The sequence below is a fragment of the Xenopus laevis genome, chromosome 2S (genome assembly GCF_017654675.1).
Source record: "Xenopus laevis strain J_2021 chromosome 2S, Xenopus_laevis_v10.1, whole genome shotgun sequence".
In the NCBI taxonomy this organism is placed as follows: Eukaryota; Metazoa; Chordata; class Amphibia; order Anura; family Pipidae; genus Xenopus; species Xenopus laevis.
The window spans coordinates 1023803-1049440 of record NC_054374.1 but is presented as its reverse complement, the minus strand read 5'-3'; the positions used below and the strand labels follow the sequence as shown (position 1 = coordinate 1049440).

Sequence of the window (25638 nt, the reverse complement as noted above, 5' to 3'; positions counted from 1 at the left end):
TTTAAAAATTTGACTTTGACCATTCGCCATCTAAAACCAGCCAAATTGCTGTTTTAGCCTATGGGGGACCTCCTAGAACCTATTTGGAGTCAATTGGTGGACTTTTTTGGAAAAACTTTGAATCTAATTCGATCGAATGCACTTCGATTCGTACAATTCGAATTCGATCGAAAACGGACGTATTCAATCTAAAACGGACCTACTTCGATTTAATTTTGGTTGGTCTTTTTGAATTCGAATTTTGAAGTTTTTCAAATTCGAAATTTGACCCTTGATAAATCTCCCCCTAATTATTGCAAATGATACAATTCACAATCACTATCCTATTGTCGTGTGGGGGGCAAAATGTTCGCAAAGATGAAATCTTTCACTTTCAGAATATTTATTTACATTGCTAAAATGTTTGCGTTAGTGACCAATATTACATTCCCCCCATTGGTTCATTATGCAGGGGCAGTATCATTGGAATTACCCACCTCACAAAGTCCAAATATGAATTTGTTTAGCTCAAAAAAACTATCAATTTTGCATGAAAAAAATTTTGGACAAAAAGTTTGTTCAGTATTGTAATATGTTGAAATTAAAATGAAAGTAAGGAAGAACTCTGAGCCACACAAAACATGACTGGCGCGTTTACATTCGATCTGTATGAATTCTGAACAATCTCGTCATCAAGGGAATGAGAAATTGGTCGCTGTGTATTTCTAACACTAACCACTTTCATCACAAACGTTGCAGATGGCGTGTCAGTTAAATTTGAGGAAAAGACAAGCATTATTCTTTTCCTTTTTTAAAACCCCGCCTCTACACATGAGAAAAAAAACATCAAGGCACAACTTAATTTTAATTGACTGTCTCTGTAGGATTCTTTCTAAGTTGATGACAACATGACAAGGCTGTCCCTCGCTGTGGCGTGTAGCACAGTAGGTAAGCACTGCACCACTTCTGTTATATTTATTTCTAATGAGATCAACCGCTGCATTATGCTTGAGAATAACTTCCTTATTTGGTAAAAACTTAGATCCATGTAAAGCATCGAAGAAAGAAAAATGCCTTTAAAAGTGAATTGAATTATTGTGTATTATAATCGGCCTGGCCATATAAAACAAAAATATATGAAAGTGAATTGTAGAAGAAAAAATTATTATCCATTAATGCTATATATATGGTTAACTGATAAATGCCAACAGTACTTACACTGCTAAACAGATAATATAGATATGGGACCTGTTATCCACAATGCTCGGGACCTGGGGTTTTCCAGATAAAGGATCTTTCTGTCATTTGGGTCTCCATACCTTATGTCTACTAAAAAAATCACTTAAAAATGTAATTTTCTGTGCCTCCAATAAAGATCAGTTATATGTTACATGGGATCAAGTACAAGGTGCTGTTTTATTTTTCTAGAGAAAAAGGTAATCAGTTTTATAAATGTGAGTTATTTGATTATGATGGAGTCTATGGGAGATGGCCTTCATGCAATATGGAGCTTTCTGGATAATGAGTCGATCAATAACGGATCCTATACTTGTATTAGCATTTCGCAGTAAGAAACTATGGGGCAGATTTGCTAAAGGGCGAAGTGGCTAACGCTAGCGTCAATTCGCCAGCGTTACCACCCGCACGGACATCTCCAATTTACTAACGGGCGTAGGCGCAAATTCACTAGCAAAAGAGACAGACGCTAGCGGTCATTCGCACTCTATCACCAGGCAACTGGACGTTATGCCGCAAATTGACTAAGATGCGGATTTTACTGAATGTTACCTCTTTCGCCAGACTTGTTTTCGCCAACTCAGACCAGATGAAGTGCAATGGAGTGAATAGATCTTCCTCAATCTCCTGTCACTTACATCATGTTCTGTGAGCCGAAAATGCATCAAAATTCAAAAATCACTGGTGCCTTTTCCTTTTTTACGAGTGATAAGCTGCAAAAGTCCTTAAAAATGTTTTTTTTGCAACTGGTTTCCCCCATAGATTTTCTAACATATGGAACATAAACTATACATTGGGCTCATGTGTAGGACAATATAACAACTCTATTGTCTTTATTAAGGTTCCCTGGACTTGTGTAATGTAATGTATTTGCTGCAACATATACGTCCATTCAACTTTAACTTTCCCACTGTATGTAAATGAACCTGATCAGAAGACCTCTAGTGAATTTGCGTTAGGCCTAAATGAACGCTAGCGCATCTTCGCTTTGATTTGCTCACATTGTAACACTAACGAAAATTGGCCAGCATTCAGCGCCCAGGACAAAACTCCGCATGTTAGTGAATTAGCGTTATCTGAGCGAATTTCCAGTGTTCTGATGGGTGCGAATCAAACGCTGGCGACTTTTCGCTGGTTAGTAAATCTGCCCCAATGAGCCCTGGGAAATAATAACTGAAGAGTGGGAGCAGAGGTAGTTTTGTTAGCGCTGTCTAACACATCGTGACACAACACCTTGCCGTGTAAAGCATGAAATGTGGATAAGAAGTTTTATTTGTATATTATTTGTACAACAGACAGGAATCAGGTCAGACGCAGAGATTGGTTTGGGTTTCTTACCTTCATGCCACAGGCTTTGGGGGGAAATTTGCTTGGCAAGCAATAAACATGGGGACGGGGTTTTTTCAAAAATCGCGTGAATTTCCTGTTCCAGAAATTGTGCTTTTATCGCAAGTAAAAAACCGCGCTGTCAGCATTACTTGTGTTTTGCTTAGAGAATGACATTGATGTTTGGGTGCAGTACTGGTGCCAATACATTGAGCGATACAGGCGGCTGTTAGATTTGCTTTTTGGCATTTGGGTAACACATTCTGAACTGAACAAAAGAGAGATTCATGGGGGCAAATTCATTAAGCGCCGAAGCGCCGAACGCTAACGTCAATTCGCTAGCGTTGGGCATTTTCGTTACTGCGCAAATTCACTAATGAACGCTGGCGTAGATTCGCTAGTGTTACTTCGCACCCTTACGCCTGGCGAATTTTCGCTACGGACGTAACTACGCAAATTCACTAACGCGCAGTGTACTGAACGCTACCTTTTACGCTAGACTTCCTTTGCCACCTCAGACCTGGCGAAGCGCAATAGAGTAGATAGGGATTGCTTCAAAAAAAGTCAAAATTTTTTCTAAGTCCCAAAAAACGCTGGCGTGTTTTCTACATTATGGGTGATAGGCTGAAAAAGATCGAAACATTTTTTAGGGCTCCCCTCCTTCCCCCCTACATTTCCTGACTCATGGCAACTTACCTAGACAGTGGGCACATGTGTGGGGCAAAATAAAACTTTTATTTGATGATTTGAAGGTTTTCTTGGCATTTGTAGTGCTGATACGTTTTCCTCCATTGAAATTTGAATTTGGCGCCGTATGCAAATTAACCTTCGCTAGCGTAACTTCGCTTCACTTAGCGAATCAACGCTAGCGCAACTTCGCAACCTTATGCTACCCCTGTGCGCAACTTTGGATTTTAGTGAATTTGCGGAGCGCTGGCGAAACTACGCCTGGCGAAGTGCGGCGAAGCGCGGCGAAGTTGCGCCTGGCGAAACTACGAATCTTAGTGAATTTGCCCCATGGTCTTCTGCAGTGTTTCTTCATTGTTCTAATTATACCCAAGAAAGAGCTGACACCAGACCACAAGCAGTTGAAATGGAAACTGAGCCCAGGTCCTTGGCCGCAGAAGTACAAATGACTGTAGTGGTTGGTTCAGCTGCACAATCATCTGTAAGTGGAAACTAGAAATGATGCAGAAGCTTCAGCTCAGACGGCTCACACAGATGACTTTGCCTTTGGAACAACAACAGATCCAATTTGTAAGGCATCCCTGAAGAAGAAGAAGAAGAAAAGATAATGTTTGTGGGTAGAGAAATGGAACAGACAACAATTTCATCCAACGTTACCTGGTTCCGATTTAAACATTCTTAAAGGCGCGGTTCACCTTTAAGTTAATTTGAACTGTTCATACTTTAGTCTCTTCTTTAAATGATTTCACGGTTGCCAGGGGAATTTCGACCTAAACCACCAGATGGCTGAAAGTGCAAACTTGGAGAGCTGCTGAATAAAAAGCTAAATCACTCAGAAACCACAAATCATAAAAAATGAAAACCAATTGCAAACTGTCTTAAATGTGATCAATAGCGATGGGTGAATTTATTAGGCAGGTGTGAATTCACTGCAAATTTCCACATTTTGGCGAATAAATTCACAAAATTTGCCGCAAAAATATTTTGACGCCGGCGACAATTAATAGGTGACCATTGACTTTAGTCAGAATTGCCGCCAGCGTCAGAATAGTCAAAATGTTTGTTTCAAGAATTTTTCATGGAGAAATTCGCCCATCAATGGGGATCAACCCTTTGAAGAAACCCTGAGCTCTTCTTCTAATAATCCCTGTGCTGACAGTTGCTTCTCCAAACTGATCTGCCCCTGGCAACGCTCTTTGATCTCCAGTTTCTGACAAACCATAAATGAAGCTTCACCTTCTCAAAGGTCACCCTCACATTCTCTTTTTGGGTCTTACAACAGGGCCTGGTTTAGTAAAGGCAATATCGCAGGTCTCTATGAAAAATATATTTGATTAAAAGCTCCCGTTTTTCATAGAAAGAAAGTCTTTTTATTAAAAAAAACAAAAAAAAACCCCCATCGATTTCTAATTTAATGTGCCACGGAATTGTACCAAAGTGAACCGCTGCCATTTATAAACGGGACGTTTGGTGAAGAACTACATTAAGACGTGGGTTTACTTTGTGTCTTTCTCCTCCAACACAGTGGAAACTTCTCAGACTGATTTTCACATTTACAATTCCTCTTCCATTTTCCTGTCCTGGGTAAAAGGTCAATTTTCCGTTTCAGCTCAGAGACTGAGAGACTCAGTGAAACAAACAAACATCAGACATAAAGGGAACTCCACCCCAAAACAGCTTTTTGTTTTTAAGAGAATGTAACTCTAAGCAACATTAATTAATGATTACATTTACATTGATTACATGTTTTATAATATCAAAATGCCTTTGTGCAAATTTGTTGTGCCAATTGGAAGCGCCCGATATACAGACGCATTCATTGCAGTGGCAGCTCCAGGGTTCAGGGCAGATGCAATGACACTTGGTGCAACTATACAGAACAATGATTGGGGGCAGGTACTTTTAATGAATGGTTTAATATTTTATAATACGCTTGTGCCCATTTTATTACACCCACGTTTGCATCTACATTTATAAACTTCTAAAGTTTCAGAAGAATCAGAAGCAGAGAAAACACAGATTTTTCCACAAATCTTACCTTAAAGGACACGTAGACAGTGTCCCAGGCCAATCTCTGGTCTCCACTAGGAATCTGCTCCTCCGCTGTTCCATGTGCCTGTACCCCAATACATTGCTTCTGCATACCTCCCAACATTTTGGAAGTAAAAAGAGGGACAACATTTTTTTCCCGCACGTAGCGCAGCAATTTTTTTGACCACACCCCTTTCTGTGGCCACACCCCCTAATTACCATGTTTGTTTTACAAAATTTGGCAGGTTATGAAAGTTTGAAAATATTTCCCCTTATCTAAACTGTGTTTTTGTGTCTCAAAATTGTTACAAAGTATCTTATTTGCACCTGTTAGCTGTTCTGGGCTCTCTGCTAAAAGCCAATTAAGTGAGAAACTTTGTTTCTTTTTCTGGCTGTTCAGTGCAGAGAAAAGAGGGACTTTCCAGTACAAATGAGGGACTGCGGGTTGAGCTGTCAAAAGGATTTTGGAGTGTTTGCATTTTGCCTGTGAAATCCAGCAAGTCTGCCTGTAGCTGAGCGGATGCAATGTATCGGGGTGCAGACACATGGACCAGTGGAGAAGTATCGGCCTGTGTTTCTCCAAGGCCCACTACATGTGTCCTTAGACTAACTAGGCTTATATAAAGTACTACTTATACAGTGTCACATTTATTAATCAATGAATAGAGTTTTATGCACAAATTTGACTTGTCACAACATTGGTGTAACCACAGTATAAGCCCATGGGTAGAAACCTTTCACCCTCCAAACGTATATTCTCCACATACCCATGATCCCTGTTCCCACCTATTTCATAATTCTCTCCCTCCTATATCCACTCATATTATCAACCCTCTGTTTCCAGCATTGCCTGTTGGCCCATTTACTTCAGTTCTTTGATGAAATATCTAATTATTTATGCACCTTCGGCCACGTACAATTACACTGGGCACATGCTCTGCATTTCTAAAACCTGTAAAATAACGAATGTAAAACAGCAAAAACAATTAATGAAGGGTCTGAAAGAGTCAATGCAAAGTGCAATAAAAGACCCTGTGCGATAAAAGTGCAATACAAGACTGTGAATAATGAATGGATGCCGAGAGGAGAAATAACAGCAAGTCTGGCGTAATGAGTATCCTTTAACATTAAAGGGATACTGTCATGGGAAAAAAATTTTTTTTCAAAATGAATGCACTGAAATCCATTTCTCAAAAGAGCCAACAGATTTTTTTGTATTCAATTTTGAAATCTGACATGGGGCTAGACATTTTGTCAATTTCCCAGCTGCCCCTGGTCATGTGACTTGTGCCTGCACTTTAGGAGAGAAATGCTTTCTGGCAGGCTGCTGTTTTTCCTTCTCAATGTAACTGAATGTGTCTCAGTGGGACCTGGATTTTACTATTGAGTGTTGTTCTTAGATCTACCAGGCAGCTGTTATCTTGTGTTAGGGAGCTGTTATCTGGTTACCTTCCCATTGTTCTTTTGTTTGGCTGCTGGGGGGGAAAGGGAGGGGGTGATATCACTCCAACTTGCAGTACAGCAGTAAAGAGTGATTGAAGTTTATCAAAGTCACATGACTGGTGGCAGCTGGGAAACTGGCAATATGTCTAGCCCCATGTCAGATTTCAAAATTGAATATAAAAACATCTGTTTGCTCTTTTGAGAAATGGATTTCAGTGCAGAATTCTGCTGGAGCAGCACTATTAACTGATTCATTTTGAAAAAAAATGTTTTTCCCATGACAGTATCCCTTTAAGTTGCAACTAAAGCAGACATGTCATATGTTAAGCCTAGCTGTCCTGTCCCAGTATAGATTTATAACTTTACATTTCCGACTCAAACGATCACAAGAAACTGGGTGTTTCCTCTACCTGCTTCCTGTGCTGCTCTCTCATTTCTTCCACTTACTTTTATGTTTCATCACCAGCAAAACTGGCACCAAAGCTAAATATTAAGGTCTGGATTGTTGTCATACCATTTTATCACTATTCCATCTTGATTACAATTTGGACGTTAATATACTAACAAGATCCAGGATGACGAGCTCTTGCGGCCAGTTTATAAGCCACAAATCATAACGGTCATGGGGCGGCTGATGCTGGAGCCCCCTACAAGGGCCGCCAAAATTCAAGTTAAAAGTATAATATTTATTGTAGATTCATTAAAAATGAACAATGTCTCAACTGACCCTACATTTTTCATGCCCCTCAGGGCACTTAATCATGGACCCTATGTGCACAAAACACATACGGTCAGTTGAGATATTGTTCCTTTTTAATGAATCTGCAATAAATATTATACTTTTAACTGTAATTTTGGTGGCTAGCCCTTGTGGAATCTTTTTGAGTGCCCAATACCCCTCTTTTTATATGCTGCTGGTTTATCCGCTCCCTAAGCTGAGGGGCTGGGGCTGGTGCACCTGGACTAGTGTTCTACATAGTGAGTGATCAACATATTTTGGGTCCTGTGCCTCTCTTTCTTTGGTGGTTTAATGTTATTCTTAGCCTCTACCTCAATGCACTTCTCATTTTCTAACCTTACGGATTGATATTTCACAACATTTATTATATTTATTAAATGCAGCTTCTGCCCCTACAGACTTGTAGTTATTAAATGCCTTTCTCTTCTTTCCCATTAACTTCTTTACTTCTGTATTAAGCCACACAGGATGATTCTTAGAGCTTCTACGTTTAATTGAAAAATTGAGAACAGTAATGATTTAATATCATTTTAAAGGACAACCATTTCTGTTCTGTGTTTTTAGCTGAAAACCTAATGCCCCAATCAATGCTCTGTAGGGCAGCCCTCAAGGCACTAAAATTAGCTTTTCCAAAATTCCTGGTTTATGTTGCCCCAGTATATATTTGTTTTTTGCACCAGACATTAAATGATATAACATTATGGTCACTATTACCCAGGGGTTCAATGACTTGCACATTTGCTATAAGTTCTGGCTCATTAGAGATCACTAGATCCACAATAGCATTTTTTCTGGTTGGCTCCTCTACAACCTGTGCCATAAAATTGTCATGTAACAGTTTATAAACTTGTTCCCATTAACTGATCTGGCAGTACCGTTGCTCCAGTCAATATCTGGCTAATTAAAATCCCCCATTATCATTACTTTACCCAAACTAGCAGCCTTTTCTATTTGCATCAGGAGCTTCCCATCCTCCTTGTCACTTACATTAGGGGGAGAGTAGAAGTCATCACAGAAAAACTCACTTTCTATTCCTTCCTATGGGATTTGTAGAATTGTGTTTATTAATGGAGTTCACCATTTGATAAATATGCTTTTAAAAATCCCATAGGAAGGAATAGAAAGGGAGTTTTTCTGTCGTGAAGTTCTACTCTCACAGTTTGATAAATCTGCCCCTAGATCATGTGGATTCATTATATAAACAATTCAACTAAAGCTACAATGCATACAGAACACCTTCCAACAAACCTAATTCAAATGGGGACCTTTACATTCAATTTTAGTATGATGTAAAGAGTAATATTCTGAGACAATTTGCAGTTGGTGTTCTTTTTTTATATTATGTTGTTTTTTTTAATCGTATAGCTTTTTATTTGTTGCTCTCCATCTATTTGCTGGGGTCAAGCAATCAAGCAGTCGTGTGAATGAAAGACTTGGAGATGGCATGAAATGGAAAATTAGTAATAAAAAAAGTAGTAATAACCATATAATTGTAGCCTAACAAAGCAATCGTTTTCTGGCTGTTGGGTCAGAGACCCCCATATGAAAACTGGAAACAAATTATCCTTGGTACAGTGTTACTAAAGTATCAGTTATGTAGCCGGTGGCAGGGATGAAAAACAGCGGCACAAAGGAGAAGTTACATGTGCTCCAACGGAGCCAGGACTATAGCAGGGTGGTGGGGAGTGCAGAAGAGCAGTTGGGGGGCAGTTTGACTTTGCCCAGGTTGGTGCGAGTTTTCTAAATAGATAAACAAGTGTGTAACTTGTCTTGTGTATTTGGTAATCCCTTCTCTTTTGCAACAGAGACATGAGACATCCGGATTTTGCTTCAACATCCTTTCAGAAGATAACTGCAGTAACGCAGCTGCTTTAGGGTTGCAACAAGCTCATCATGTTCCTAGACTTGCACTGATCAGTTCTTTTCTTATATATATATGAGGAAATGGGGTTTGAGTGAGCAATCTTACAAGATCTAAGATTTTCGGATAGCAATCTGTACACAACAATGTGCTTCTGCCCGGGAAAGTTATTCAGAATTGCCTATTATTGAAGCAAAGTCAGAAAATATCCAAGAGGGAGGCCCGTGACAAAGTCCCCGTTGGTGGCCTCCTCGTCCCACACCCAAACTCTCAATAGATTTCTACCTCTACTGTCCCCCTATAATTTATATTTGTTGGGAGAAGCTTTGTCTTGGTTGTGTCCAGTGTGAGGTGATCATTAAGGGTCCCAACTTCTCTGACTCACCGCTATTTTCCAACTTGAACCCTCTATCAAGTAGAATCATGGAATTTTCATTTCATGCTTTTTTTTATTAAAGATTCTCTTCACCAAGAAGGAGGGTAACATGAAACCTATGCTTAAAACAGAGGAAAGGGTTTATTATTGATAAAGGGACTACACGTTTCATCTTCTAAAGGAGTCTGGACTATGATTTACATTTAAATTGTTTTTTGAATGTTTTAAATTTTGAATTTTTTAGTTTTGTGATATAGTGTAATTTCCCCTATAAATGTGAGTAAGATGTATTGTATACATATTCAGGCTCAGCTAAATTTACTCCGCATGCTCTTTCATTCCCAGCTTAATTAATTGTTCCTGGCAAATCACATGATCCATATGTCATAGAAGGCACTAGAGACCAAAGAGATATTTGCTTTCAATCAGGTGACCAGTTAATTCTACCTGCTGATTGGTTGCTATGGGTTATGTAGGAATAAAAATGCTCTAGAAGTTTATTTTAGTTATTTTGAGTCTCTCATTTCTGGGGGATGTCTTTGTAAAAAGTTCTTGCACTTCAAAGGGTTCACTGTGAAACCATCTGTCCTTGTAGAAATGCCCCTATCATCTCTATCTGTTTTTTTTATTTGGATGATATATACATATATATATATATATATATATACTGTATATTGTCGGCGAACTAATTGTTAAGCAAAACAGAAGCTGACTACATATATCCTTGTTTGGTGGGATTGCTAATAGGCCTGATCTTTTCCCCGATATGATAACTGGTGGGTCAAACGGGTCCAATCTAATTGTTTGTCCCCTGGGCCAATGATTGAATCAAGCTGTTGCCAATTTAGACTTGTGGGAAGAGAACTACATTTGTGTGAATATTACTGTGCTTGCTAAAAAGTCATAGGGGGAAATAATGTTCACGTGAAGCAAAGTTTTTTTTTTCAAAATTCTGTTCCTCTATTGGTCTGGGCAGTACTAAACAGCAAAATATTCCCCAACAAAGTATTTCTTCCCTTCTTTCACCAGGGAATCACTTTTAGACATAGTCAGTGCCAACACATACAGTACAACCAAGGAACCCTTTAACTGGCTTTAATTTTAAATTGATATATTATGTGATTGATCAAAGCAAGCGTTGTAGAAAGAAATGTGATGTTCACACGTATGACAAGGCTTTCACACCTCAGAAGATGACATCCCTCCTTGGGTGGTACAAAATAGAGCAATGAATACGTCTAATATGTTTACAAGACGTCAACATACAAATAACATCAAATACACTTTTTCAACATTATGTATTACAGTGGCCAATGTGGAAAATCAATTGTTCATAAAGAACTGGAGGAACTTGACCTGATCAAAATCATCAAGAATAACGTACGTACAAAGGAAATTAACTGAATTCCTTAAAGCTGTAGTTGGTGCCCATGTATTTTCTTCCACGTAAAGAGCACTGGGTTTGTTTCAGTAATACATCACCAACATGTAAGTGTCATTTATAAGCCTGAACAAGAACATGTAGCAGAAGGAAATCTCAGTTCTATATAATAACCTTTAGATTGGGTTAGGGTTGGGTGGAATTTACAAATATTTGCTATAGTACAATGCTAACTTTTACAAAAATGCTGACATATCCACATGGTTATTAGTAATGTTCTTTTGGGATATTAGTGGCTTTCTCATCCATATACACTATTGTTTTTCTGTGTTCTCATGATGTTGGACTCATTAACACTGACATTCGCCAATGCAAGAGAAGTTTTTACTTCCTTAGATATTAGTCTGTGGTTCAATCAGATCTACTTGAGTATTAAGCTGACCATTCGCTATAAGATCAGCTCATTTGGCAAGATCACCAAATGAGTGGATCTCTTTCCCTATATGCCCACCTAAGGTGGGTGACAGGTTTAATCCAAAAGTTGTCCCTAGAGCCAAACAATCGTATTATAACAGCTGAAATAGGAGCTGTTGGATAGGGGACCACATTGACCCTTCATCCAATGGGAAGATCAATCCTGCCTGATTGTCATCTGTCCGGTTTTTGGTCTAAAGGACCAAAATCATCAGCTAAATCTGCGTGTATATGGCAACCTTTATATTCCTTGCTGTTGGTGTGATGTTTGTTGATCAGCCACTCTTGACGAGGGTAACAATGGTGTTGAATTGTCTTCATCTGTTTGTACACCATCTGCTAAACCATAGACTGGTGAAGCCTAAACTCTTTAGAATTATTTTTGTCCCTTTTTTTGTCCTGATGAGCTTCAATTACTGTTTTTCAGAGGTGCTCAGAAATGTCCTTTATTCAATTACAATTAGACTGGGTAGTGAAGAGCCAGATTTGTGTCGTTGAAATAATGCAGCGTCTCCCACACTCCCACCCTGATTATCTGCAAATTGAAACACTGATTCCAATTTCCCCCAATCAAACGAACCCTAGAGGTTCAAATACTTAACCCTGTGAATGCACACTAAACACGTTCTATTTATAAATATAAATGCCTTGACAAAATAAAACTACATTTACAGGAACAATGGATTAGGCAACAGGAGATGTTTTTTTGGAGTTCTCACTACAATGTGTAATACGTTCTAATGTTGTAACACATTCTTTCCAAAGAAGAAAGTGCTTATGTGCTAAAAAGCTCAAGGCATTCTGTGGCATAACAAGATTTCAAACATTGTGTTTAATGTTCTGTGTGATGAGTCAGTTTCAAGTTTATTAAGTTTAAATTCAAATGATCTGATCGGCAGACTGGTACTGCTTAATATACATTTCAAGAGTGCACCATTTTCGTGGCATAGAAAAAAGTCATTTAAACAATAAACATTGTGCAAAGTTCTAAAAATAAAAACAAAAAGTTTGCAGTTGGCACAGAATTCTCTGTACCCCGGGGCAAGGTAAATAACCCTTATTGACTTCTCATATCAGTGACCTTGTAGCAAATCACATGCCTTAAAATCCCATAAACTGACCGCAGCCCAGGGAATTTAGGATTAGGATTTTTTGTTTTTGGTTATAGTTTTTAGGTTCGTGTAGAAGACAGATACTAAAGTTGTCACATAGCAACCTTTCTGCTTTCAAAAAATCTCTGAAAACGCACTTCTTTCGAGAAGCCTCCCCTCACTCTGCTTAACTACCAAACACAACACCACATACAGTACCACATTTCTCACCCACTTAATTCCATCTTGCCCACTCCCACACCTTGTGTATTACTCCCTTCCCTTTAGAGTGTAAGCTCTTTTGCATAGGGCCTTCCTCACCTCTTTGTACCGGTATTGATTGTGATGTATGTAACTCCATATGTTCTATGTATAGAATTCATGTGATTTAGTTGTATAATCACATTTACTTTACAGCGCTACGCAATATGTTGGCGCTATATAAATACATGTTAATAATAATAATAGCAGATACCAGAACATACTTGAATAGGACATTAATGTAATGGGCTTGCAGCACACAAACCAGTGAGATAAGAAGAAATGATTCCTACACCCACAGTGTGGTTAATACCAACTGATATTGCTGCCAATCTAGATACAAATACCTCCAGAAGAGTATTAAACTCTTTGATTAATACATTAATGTCAATTCAATGCCTTGCTCAGGGAAATTTTTCTAAACCTGTAATATGAGCAGCTACATACAAATAAATTTACATTTTTAGGGGCCTATTTATTAAACCTAAACATTTTTTTAAATTCACCCTTTAGGGAATTTGCCCCCATTTGTAAAGCACTTGTACAAATATGGCCCTTTTTCATTTCCCATAGTTTTGATTATATTCAGTAATATAGTATATCGAAACCATGGGAAATGAAAAAGGGCCAATTCTTTTCTTAAAGGCATTTTAAGAAAAGAAACCATTGACTGGTGCCGTCAATAACTAATGTGGTAAAGTTTATAGAACATGACAGTTTAACCAACACTAGTTTGCCTGATGTCTTTCAGCAAAGTTACCTAAATATTCCAGTTACACTCATGTTTTGCAGGGCTTCCTTCTCATTGTAACCAACAGTCATTGCTCTTCCTGAGTATAAATATTCTGTTGATAGATAATAATGAAGTTTTGCTGGTTTTTGTTGAACTTGTACTTGTACTTGTACTTGTACACTGAGCCACAACCTGAAGCAACATCCTGGTGCCGTGTCACAATTCCTGTATTACTACTGGTTTCCTTTACATTCTATAACTAACAATGAGTAATAATTCCTGTGTAAGACTGAAAGGGATGATATAGACTTGTTACGTTTTGTCTTCATAGTGACTTTATAATTTTTACATATATAATAGTTTTTATTATTTGAAATTTTTATATATATACAGGTATGGGACCTGTTATGCAGAATGCTCGGGACCTGGGGTTTTCCAGATAACGGATCTTTCCGTAATTTGGGTCTTCATACCTTAAGTCTAATAGAAATTCATTTAAACATGAAATAAAGCCAATAGGCTGGTTTTGCTTCCAGTAAGGATTAATTATATCTTAGTTGGGATCAAGTACAAGCGACTGTTTTATTATTACACTGAAAATGGAAATCATTTTTAAAAATTTGGATTATTTGGATAAAATGGAGTCTATGGGAGACAGCCATTCCATAATTCGGAGCTTTCTGGATATCAGGTTTCCAGATAAGGGATCCTATACCTGTATATCTAAGGAGAGCAGCTTAATGCTACACATAAAGGCCCATTTATCAATTTTTGAATTTCGAATTCATGTGAATTTTCTCCCCAAAAAAAAAACCTTGAATGTCAGGAAGGCTAGTAACATCTCCAAATGGCTCAACAGACCTCTGCCGTTGACTTGTAACTAAACTCGGCAGGATTTAGGTGGGGAATATTCAAATTAGGACTGTTTCCATGTGCGAGGTGTGATAAATCTCACATTTTAATTTACAATTGAATAGGGGGATTCAAATTTGAATGTGTGAATTTTGACACTTGGAAATTTGAATTCAAATTTTCGATTCGGCCCTTGATAAATCTGCCCCATAGTGTATTAACAGGTATGGGATCTGATTAAAAGATATAGGACCTGTCGTTTTTTGGGACAAGGATTATATATGTCTCCATTTAGGAGGAATATTTATGTCAGCTGACATTCAAGACTGATTCTGGACTGACCTTGTTGAGTGGAAAAGATCATTACTTTAGGGGACACAATGATCCTTTCCACTCAACAAGGTCAGTCCAGATGCAGATCATTGGGTCCCCTAAAGCAGTGATCCTTTCCACTCAACAAGGTCAGTCCATAATCAGATCATTGTGTCCCCTAAAGTAATGATCCTTATCCACGAGCTCTCAAGCAATATGTTGCTCACAAACACATTGGATGTTGCTCAAGTCAGGGGCTTATTGGCTTTAGTTGCATAAAAACTATCTGTAGTTTGCCAGTCCACTCAGGGGCTACCAATAGCCAGTCACAGGCCTTATTTGGCACCCCCAGAAGTTTTGCATGTTTATGTTGCTCTCCAACTTCTTTTTCATTTGAATTGGCTCATGGATAAAAAGGTTGGGGATCCCTGCCCTAAAGACAACCTGGACATGGAGGCCCTGTACAATTCATTCTCAATGTTACTAAATGTTGTTACAGGTATGGGACCTGTTATCCAGGATGCTTGGGACCTTGGGATTTCTGGATAATGGAGCTTTCCTTATTTTGGATCTTTATACCTTAAGTCTAATAGAAAATCAACAGTAAATAAAGCCAAAAGGCTGCTTTTGCTTCCAATAAGGATTAATTATATCTTAGTTGGGATCAAGTACAAGGGTCTGTTTTATTATTACAGGGAAAAAGGAAATATTTTTTAAAAAATTTGGATTATTTGATTATATGGAGTCTTTCTGTTATTTGGAGCTATCTGGATAAAGGGTTTCCCAGATAAGAAATCCCATACCTGTATTATATAATCCCAGCTCAAGCAGAGCACTATGTTACTGACATGTCCTTACATTATTGATGCATAATCTATGCACTTTATATACAGTATGGGGCCCATTCACTAAGCTCGAGTGAAGGAATAGAGGAAAATAGAGGAAAGAAACTTCAAATTTCGAATTTTTTTTTTTGGCTACTTTGACCATCGAATTGGCTACTTCAACCTTCGACTACGACCTTTGAATTTGAATCGAAAGATTCAAACTAAAAATCGTTCGACTATTTGACTATTCGATAGTCGAAGTACTGTCTCTTTAAAAAAAACTTCGACCCCCTAGTTCGCCACCTAAAACCTACCGAGGCCAATGTTAGCCTATGGGGAAGGTCCCCATAGGCTTTCCAAGGTTTTTCTGATTGAAGGATAATCCTTTGATCGATGGATTAAAATCCTTCGAATCGTACGATTCGATCGAACGATCGAACAAACGAATTGCGCTAAATCCTTTGACTTCGATATTCGAAGTCGAAGGATTTCAATTCAACTGAGATGTAGCTTTGATTTTAGAATGGTTACACATTTTTTGAAACTCTAATAAATTCGAATGTACTCGAATGGGAGGTTATTTATGAAAAAACTCAAATGTCTAAAATTCAATCAAATAGGAACAACCCGAAAATTCGAATCACGTTTTCCTCCGAAAAAAAACTTGAATGTCAGGAAGGCAATTAACATCTTTAAATGGTTCAACGGACCTCGGCCATTGACTTGTAAATGAATAGTTGAATTAGAACTGTTTCCAGGGTTGAGATGTGATAAATATCACATTCAAATTCAAATTCGAGTTGGTGGTTTTCAATTTGAATTTGTGAGTTTTGACCAAAAACATTTTTAGAAAATTCCAATTTGAATTTACCATTCAAACCTTAATAAATCTGCCCCTAAATCTGTGACACTTTTCTGCAAGACAGTTGTTTATGGTTCATTTAGTCCCTTACCAAACAAACAGTCATCATTGTATGGTAAATAGGGAAATATTTCTTTAGACGTGATATTTTTATCCTCTGAAGTCTGAGTATAATAATCAGCACAAAGTGTTCATGCAAAACAGCAAGGAAAGTGCTGGAAAGTTTTTTTTTAAATTCAGCTGTACTTTTATTGCCCTGCAGAACACGGAATTAAACATTTAAAAATTTTTATCCAAGGTTGATTGAGATTTTTTTTACTTGATTTTTTTTCATGAATGCTCACCAAAGGCAAATTATTTTCACCACATTTTGCTAACGTTTACATTTTCTTTATATATTTTTTTGGCCAAAGTTAAAAAAAAAAATATTTACAATCTGAGTCATTTATTAAAGACCTGGTCCCCCATTCATTTGTTATGCTGCTTTGGGCTAGTAAAAAACATTATTTTCTGTGGCCAAAAACATGCAAGTCTGTTCTAATTTCAATAGTGAAACACTTTACAATGCAAGTCTAGGGGAAATTGACAAAACTCAAATAATCTCTTCAGTGTAAGGAAAGAATTATAAATAAGCGGTGTAAAAGAGGGTCCCTGTGATAGGGCAGAAGTCACGTGACTGACAGTTCTGATGCATTGGCTGAATACATTTTCAACATGTCCGATCAACAAACGATATAATATAGTTAATCCTTATGGAAGCAAAAGCATGTTATTTTATTTAATTTCTAAATGTTTTTCTAGTAGACTTACGGTATGAAGATCCAATTTACATAAATATCTGTTATCGGAAACCCCCAGGTTTAGAGTTTCTAAATAACAGTGTAGTGCTATAGTAAATTGTGTGTTATTTACACCACTATTTAGCTCCACTCCCAATAAATGTGCTCCGGATGAGACCTGTAATCTTAGGGAGTGAGCCCTCGCAACGGTGTGGAGGCAGGGTGTAGTGTAACTGTAACTGGATACAGGGTATAATAATTGGGCGCCAGTGGTTCTTATAACTTAAACATGAACTGATTTATTGAACATACACAATCCTCAGTGGAGTATACAATAGAACATGACAGGATTTGGCATCACATTGAATAGGCAATACTCACAGCACCATTTGGTCAGTATTAGTCCCCACAGGCAAGAGGACAAGCTCAGCAGCAATAAAGGTACAACCAGCTTTCAGCCTTTCTCTAAGTGGAACCTGAGGGGAATCTATCTACCCTGTTCCTATACACTTAGTCCCTACTTCTGGGCTATTAGTACCCAGGATCTTAATCCCTCTGACTCTCCTCGTCAGAGCCTTGAGCTGCTTAGCTAAATAACCTGTCTGTCTGTCACTCCTAGAGTGACCTATAACGGTGAGTAGCCTATTCTTACTAGACCTGACCTGTCTAGGTTCCACAGAGCTCTACATGCCTGTTCAGGTCAGAGCCAGCACAAAATGGACACTGAAAGCATGGCTTCAGAGCCTTTTATATCCCAGCACGGTGCCATCTACTGGTCACTGTGAGAAGTAGCAGGGGCCTAGCTTAGAGCAGAAAGAGCAAACAGTACCCCTCCCAACTGTATTTTAGGACCCAGTTAGGTGTCCATAACATGGAGGGACTGCCTGAATATAATACTAGGGGTGGCTATTTTACACATCCCTACAACAGTATACATACCAAAAAAACCTTTTAAAAAATCTTTATTTCAATGGTTTAATAACTAATTCATAGAGTATAAAACTCCCATAAGTGATCTCAATAGATGGAGGTGGGAGACAACCAGAAGGCAACTCAATTTGAAATTTCAATTGTTTTTCATGTTATGCACAGACAGTTATCTTTCATGTAAGAGTCTGAATCCTACATGAGATCATTGACCTAATGCAAAGGGGCAGGAGATAGCAACTTCATCATCATCATCTTAAATAATAATTTTAGTTAGCTGGCAAAATATTTTCTTTCCCTGCATTGGGTAATGTTTTTTGTCTGAACCCAATAATTGTTGTTTTTACAGAAAATTCTGCTTTTAAAAAAACAAACAGCTGACATTGCTTGTCTGTTTTTTAAGGAGCACATGATGTTGTGTAGAACTAATGCAGAAATGAGATTAAAGGATCCGGATAATATTTAATTGAGTTACTGTAGTGAAATGATTTAGTGCATTTGGTTCTTTGTTCTGTTCCTCTTTCATGTATTAGATAACAGTAGATAACAGATAAGTACTATTATAGTTTATATAAACAAGCTGCTGTGTAGCCATGGGGGCAGCCATTCAAGCACAGGATACACAGTAGATAACAGATAAGTACTACTATAGTTTATATAAACAAGCTGCTGTGTAGCCATGGGGGCAGCCATTCAAGCACAGGATACACAGTAGATAACATATAAGTACTACTATAGTTTATATAAACAAGCTTCTGTGTAGCCATGGGGGCAGCCATTCAAGCACAGGATACACAGTAGATAACAGATAAGAACTACTATAGTTTATATAAACAAGCTGCTGTCTAGCCATGGGGCAGCCATTCAAGCACAGGATACACAGTAGATAAAAGATAAGTACTACTATAGTTTATATAAACAAGCTGCTGTGTGGCCATGGGGGCAGCCATTCAAGCACAGGATACACAGTAGTTAACAGATAAGTACTACTATAGTTTATATAAACAAGCTGCTGTGTAGCCATGGGGGCAGCCATTCTCAAGCACAAGATACACAGAAGATATCAGATAAGTACTACTATAGTTTATATAAACAAGCTGCTTTGTAGCCATGGGGGCAGTCATTCAAGCACAGGATACACAGTAGATAACAGATAAGTACTATAGTTTATATAAACAAGCTGCTGTTTAGCCATGGGGGAAGCCATTCAAGCACAGGATACACAGTAGATAACAGATAAGTACTACTATAGTTTATATAAACAAGCTGCTGTGTAGCCATGGGGGCAGCCATTCTCAAGCACAAGATACACAGAAGATATCAGATAAGTACTACTATAGTTTATATAAACAAGCTGCTGTGTAGCCATGGGGGCAGTCATTCAAGCACAGGATACACAGTAGATAACAGATAAGTACTATAGTTTATATAAACAAGCTGCTGTTTAGCCATGGGGGAAGCCATTCAAGCACAGGATACACAGTAGATAACAGATAAGTACTACTATAGTTTATGTAAACAAGCTGCTGTTTAGCGATGGGGGCAGCCATTCAAGCACAGGATACACAGTAGATAACAGATAAGTACTACTATAGTTTATATAAACAAGCTGCTGTTTAGCCATGGGGGAAGCCATTCAAGCACAGGATACACAGTAAATAACAGATAAGTACTACTATAGTTTATATAAACAAGCTGCTGTGTAGCCATGGGGGCATCCATTCAAGCACAGGATACACAGTAGATAACAGATAAGTACTACTATAGTTTATATAAACAAGCTGCTGTTTTGCGATGGGGGCAGCCATTCAAGCACAGGATACACAGTAGATAACAGATAAGTACTACTATAGTTTATATAAACAAGCTGCTGTGTAGCCATGGGGGCAGCCATTCAAGCACAGGATACACAGTAGATAACAGATAAGTACTACTATAGTTTATATAAACAAGCTGCTGTTTAGCCATGGGGGAAGCCATTCAAGCACAGGATACACAGTAGATAACAGATAAGTACTACTATAGTTTTATATAAACAAGCTGCTGTGTAGCCATGGGGGCAGCCATTCAAGCACAGGATACACAGTAGATAACAGATAAGTACTACTATAGTTTATATAAACAAGCTGCTGTTTAGCCATGGGGCAGCCATTCAAGCACAGGATACACAGTAGATAACAGATAAGTACTACTATAGTTTATATAAACAAGCTGCTGTTTAGCCATGGGGGCAGCCATTCAAGCACAGGATACACAGTAGATAACAGATAAGTACTACTATAGTTTATATAAACAAGCTGCTGTTTAGCCATGGGGGAAGCCATTCAAGCACAGGATACACAGTAGATAACAGATAAGTACTACTATAGTTTATATAAACAAGCTGCTGTGTAGCCATGGGGGCATCCATTCAAGCACAGGATACACAGTAGATAACAGATAAGTACTACTATAGTTTATATAAACAAGCTGCTGTTTTGCGATGGGGGCAGCCATTCAAGCACAGGATACACAGTAGATAACAGATAAGTACTACTATAGTTTATATAAACAAGCTGCTGTGTAGCCATGGGGGCAGCCATTCAAGCACAGGATACACAGTAGATAACAGATAAGTACTACTATAGTTTATATAAACAAGCTGCTGTTTAGCCATGGGGGAAGCCATTCAAGCACAGGATACACAGTAGATAACAGATAAGTACTACTATAGTTTTATATAAACAAGCTGCTGTGTAGCCATGGGGGCAGCCATTCAAGCACAGGATACACAGTAGATAACAGATAAGTACTACTATAGTTTATATAAACAAGCTGCTGTTTAGCCATGGGGGCAGCCATTCAAGCACAGGATACACAGTAGATAACAGATAAGTACTACTATAGGTTTATATAAACCAGCTGCTGTGCTAGCCATGGGGAAGCCATTCAAGCACAGGTACACAGTAGATAACAGATAAGTACTACCTATATGTTTATTATAAACAAGCTGCTGTTTAGCCATGTGGGGAAGCATTCAAGACAGGATTACACAGTAGATAACTAGCATAGTAACTACTATAGTTTTATATAAAACAGAGCTGCTGTGTAGCCATGGGGGCAGCCATTCAAGCACAGGATACACAGTAGATAACAGATAAGTACTACTATAGTTTATATAAACAAGCTGCTGTGTAGCCATGGGGGGCAGCCATTCAAGCACAGGATACACAGTAGATAACAGATAAGTACTACTATAGTTTATATAAACAAGCTGCTGTTTAGCCATGGGGGCAGCCATTCAAGCACAGGATACACAGTAGATAACAGATAAGTACTACTATAGTTTATATAAACAAGCTGCTGTGTAGGCATGGGGGCAGCCATTCAAGCACAGGATACACAGTAGATAACAGATAAGTACTACTATAGTTTATATAAACAAGCTGCTGTGTAGCCATGGGGGCAGCCATTCAAGCACAGGATACACAGTAGATAACAGATAAGTACTACTATAGTTTATATAAACAAGCTGCTGTTTAGCCATGGGGGCAGCCATTCAAGCACAGGATACACAGTAGATAGCAGATAAGTACTACTATAGTTTATATAAACAAGCTGCTGTTTAGCCATGGGGGAAGCCATTCAAGATGAAAAAAGAGAAAAGGCACAGGATACACAGCAGATAATCTCTTTAATGGAATACAATGGAATACTTAAGTATGAATCTGTTATCTGCTATGTAACCTGCGGCTCGAATACAATAAAGAAAGTACCCAATATATCTGTTGTGATGGGTCACTGGATCAGGGAAACTTGTTACTGTAGAACCCTAACTGCTGACATTTCCTTATATAATTCTAATATGAAGTATGGGTCATTCTACTAAGGGGCCTGACATTTCTGAAACATCTAGGGGCCAATTCACCAAGCTCGAGTGAAGGATTCGAAGTAAAAAAACTTCAAATTTCGAAGTGTTTTTTGGGCTACTTCGACCTTCGACTACGACTTCGAATCGAAGGATTCGAACTAAAAATCGTTTGACTATTCGACCATTCGATAGTCGAAGTACTGTCTCTTTAAGAAAAAACTTCGACCCCCTAGTTCGCCATCTAAAAGCTACCGAAGTCAATGTTAGCCTATGGGGAAGTTCCCCATAGGCTTTCCTAAATTTTTATGCTCGAAGGATATTCCTTCGATCGTTCGATTAAAATCATTCGAATCGTTCGATTCAAAGGATTTAATCGTTCGATCGAAGGATTATTCCTTTGATCGTTCCATCGAACTATTTGCGCTAAAATCCTTCGACTTCGATATTCGAAGGATTTTAATTCCCAGTCGAATATCGAGGGTTAATTAACCCTCGATATTCGACCCTTGGTGAATCGGCCCCCTAAAGTTTAAATTGGTTCAGTGTTTTGTTTGCTGCTTATCCAAATTTTGTTGTTCTTTTCTATTGCATGAAAGGAATTTGCCCTAGCAGAAATGACCTGAGCATTGCCCATGGAAGCACAACAAACAAATAGAACAGAACAGACTATTAGTGCTCTTCCTGATTTTGGTTGTTGTTTAGGCTGGGACCCTTCCAATAATATCTTTAGCCCCCTCTAAAAGGTAAGAAATACAGTTCTGGAACTTCTGCTCTAAAGTATCTGTAAACTTTTTGAAAAAAAAAAAAAGCTTCAGGAAAAAGACATTTGCAGTAATATCTCCAACGTTATGTTCTCCATTAGTGAGTTAGGCACGAATTTGCGGCGAATTTGCGCGATTCGCCGCCAGCGAATAAATTTCGCGAAACGCCCATGAAAATTTGCCCGAAAAAATTTGCCGGCGTCAAAAACGAGATGCCGGCGCCGTTTCGCGAATTTTGCAGGAAATTCGCGAACTGCGCTAATTCGCCCATCACTATTCTCCATTAATACATGTAATCATGACTGTACGGCGCCATTGGAAGTCAATAAAACAGCTTTGCTTCCATATTCATGGAACGTTCTGCTGGGAACTCAGATACAGTTCAGATGAATTCAAAGGTGACAGATGTTTCCAGAACTTCTGCAGACAAGTTACCACAAAAACAGGAAAATGAAGAGATTTGTGCTGATGTGTTGTTGAGTTTATGTTAGATTATTTCATAATTGCAACAGATGTCCGATATCAAAAGCTGAGATTTTAGATATAGTTGTGTATTGTGTATAAAGGGCAAGTTTCATAAGTTGTGCTTATTTTTGTGGGTCCCTCAGCTATACACACAGTACACAAACAAGCACAGGCGATGGGCATTGTAGAAAAAAAACATTGTGTACTAATTTGTAGGCTAATGTTGTCTCTTAGGGGCAAATTCACTTAACGCTGAAGCGCCTAACGCTAGAGTGAATTCACATTCATGGGCATTTTCGTTAATTAGCCGATTCACTAACGAATGCTGGCATAAATTCACTAGTGTTACTTCGCACCCTTATGCCTGGCGAATTTGCGCAGTGGACATAACTACACAAATTCACTAACGCGCGAATGATTCTGAACGCTACCTTTTACGCTAGACTTCCTTCGCCACCTCAGACCAGGCGAAGCGCAATAGAGTAGATAGGGATTGCTTCAAAAAAAGTTAAAAACGCTGGCGTTTTTTCATTTTTTATGGGTGATAGGCTGAAAAAGATCGAAAAAATTTTTGGGGCTCCCCTCCTTCCCCCATACATTTCCTAACTCATGGCACCTTAACTATACAGTGGGCACATGTGTAGGGCAAAATAACAATTTTATTTGCTGTTTTGAAGGTTTCCCAGGCTTGTGTAGTGCTGCTACATATTCCTCCATTGTAACTTCAATTTGGCGCCGTATGCAAATTAACCATCGCTAGCGTAACTTTGCGAATTAACACTAGCGCAACTTCGCAACCGTACGCTACCCCTGAGCGCAACTTCGGATTTTAGTGAATTTGCGGAGCGCTGGCGAAAATACGCCTGGCGAAGTGTGGCAAAGTGTGGCGAAGCGCGGCGAAGCGCGGCGAAGCGCGGCGAAGCGCGGCGAAGCGCGGCGAAGCGCGGCGAAGCGGACGCTGGCGCAACTACGAATCTTAGTGAATGTCCCACTTATTGTTTTCCAGATTCCCAGAGGAGCAAAGAGTCGTATCCTTTAAGCGATGGGTCTGTTACACTTACCTAATGAAACGGAGCCAGATAACGAGACGTTACAAATGCTGGAGAACAATTATATTGTAGTTATTCTGCCTGTAGCCTACTCCATTGTGGCTTTAATAGGCATCCCAGGCAATCTCTTCTCACTTTGGATTTTAATGTTTCACACCAGACCTGTAACATCTTCAATAATTCTGATGATCAGCTTGAGTATAACTGACCTGGTCCTGGCGGCTTTCCTTCCATTCCAAGTCATTTATCACATCTACAGAAACCACTGGATTTTCGGAAGGCACCTTTGCACGCTGGTGACTGTGCTCTACTATGCAAATATGTACTCTTCTTTATTAACAATCATGTTAATTAGCATTGAGCGCTACCTTGGTGTGGTCCACCCTATGAAATCTGGTATGTGGAGGCGAAAAAGATATGCAGTCGCCGCTGTGATTATCATCTGGATTTTGGTGATGTTTATCTTGTATCCATTATTAAAGACGGACATGACCTATAATGTGAAGCATCTGAATAAAAATACTTGCTTTGATGTTCTTAAATGGACAATGTTGCCAAACCTGATGGCATGGGCAGCCTTTATCATTTCACTTTTTGTCTTTTACTTCTTGATTCCACTAATAGTCACGGTGATTTGCTATCTTCTAATTATACTCAAACTGCTGCAGACTTCTAACAGATATGGAAATAGACAAGAAAAAAGGTCTATACACCTTGCACTCATGGTTCTTCTGGTGTTTATTACATGCTTTGCTCCCAGCAATTTTATACTACTGATTCATGCAATTAATCGTTTGTTCTACAACAAAAGCTACTATCAAGCCTACAAACTCTCGCTCACCATGAGCAGCTTGAGTAGTTGCCTTGATCCATTTCTTTACTATTTTGCTTCAAAGGATTTTCGCAAGAAAGCCAAAGAAGTCTGGGCCAAAAAATTAAAACAGACTGAGTCTTGTGAAACAAGAAGGAGCAGCATATTTTCTGCTCTATCAGGAAGGTCCATGACAATCTCAAGTGGAGAAGTCTTTGAGAATGGAAGCAGCCATCGCAGCTGTAAGCGGCAGGAAAGTGATGTTTAGGTGGTAGAACCATGATCACTGGAGGACACTTCTTAGTAGCCGGGAAGCCACAGACGTCTTGAAACTGTAAAAACCCTAGACTGCTGCTCTTTGTTCTTTTTGTTTTTTTCTGAAAATGCTAATAAAAACACTTTAAAAGAAAGAAAACCCTAGACTGAAATCTCAGGGGATTTTTATACTGTATTCAGTTGAAAGAATATTGCAATGAAGGGTGTGCCAAGGAAAATCTCACCCCTGTACTTAAAGGGATACTGTGA

The 25638-nt window shown here is 38.7% G+C and overlaps 1 protein-coding gene across 3 annotated transcripts; it reads left to right on the top strand.

Annotated features, from left to right (window-relative positions):
• Window positions 1-315: 315 nt before the first annotated feature.
• p2ry8.S (P2Y receptor family member 8 S homeolog) lies at window positions 316-25638 on the top strand. 3 transcript variants are annotated; one of them, XM_041583308.1, is made up of 4 exons: window positions 316-927; window positions 10986-11058; window positions 22624-22770; window positions 24260-25638. In XM_041583308.1, the coding sequence occupies exon 4, from the start codon at window positions 24296-24298 to the stop codon at window positions 25379-25381; it is 1086 nt and encodes a 361-aa protein (XP_041439242.1). In that variant the 5' UTR covers window positions 316-927; window positions 10986-11058; window positions 22624-22770; window positions 24260-24295; the 3' UTR covers window positions 25382-25638. The 3 variants fall into 3 exon arrangements, with proteins under 3 accessions (XP_041439242.1, XP_041439243.1, XP_018104188.1); XM_018248699.2 differs by lacking the exon at window positions 22624-22770 and having other exon boundaries at window positions 319-927; window positions 24260-25637; XM_041583309.1 differs by lacking the exons at window positions 10986-11058; window positions 22624-22770.

What these genes read in the sequence shown, in the direction of transcription:
- p2ry8.S (XM_041583309.1), top strand. Translation starts at nt 24,296, where the DNA reads ATGGGTCTGTTACACTTACCTAATGAAACGGAGCCAGATAACGAGACG.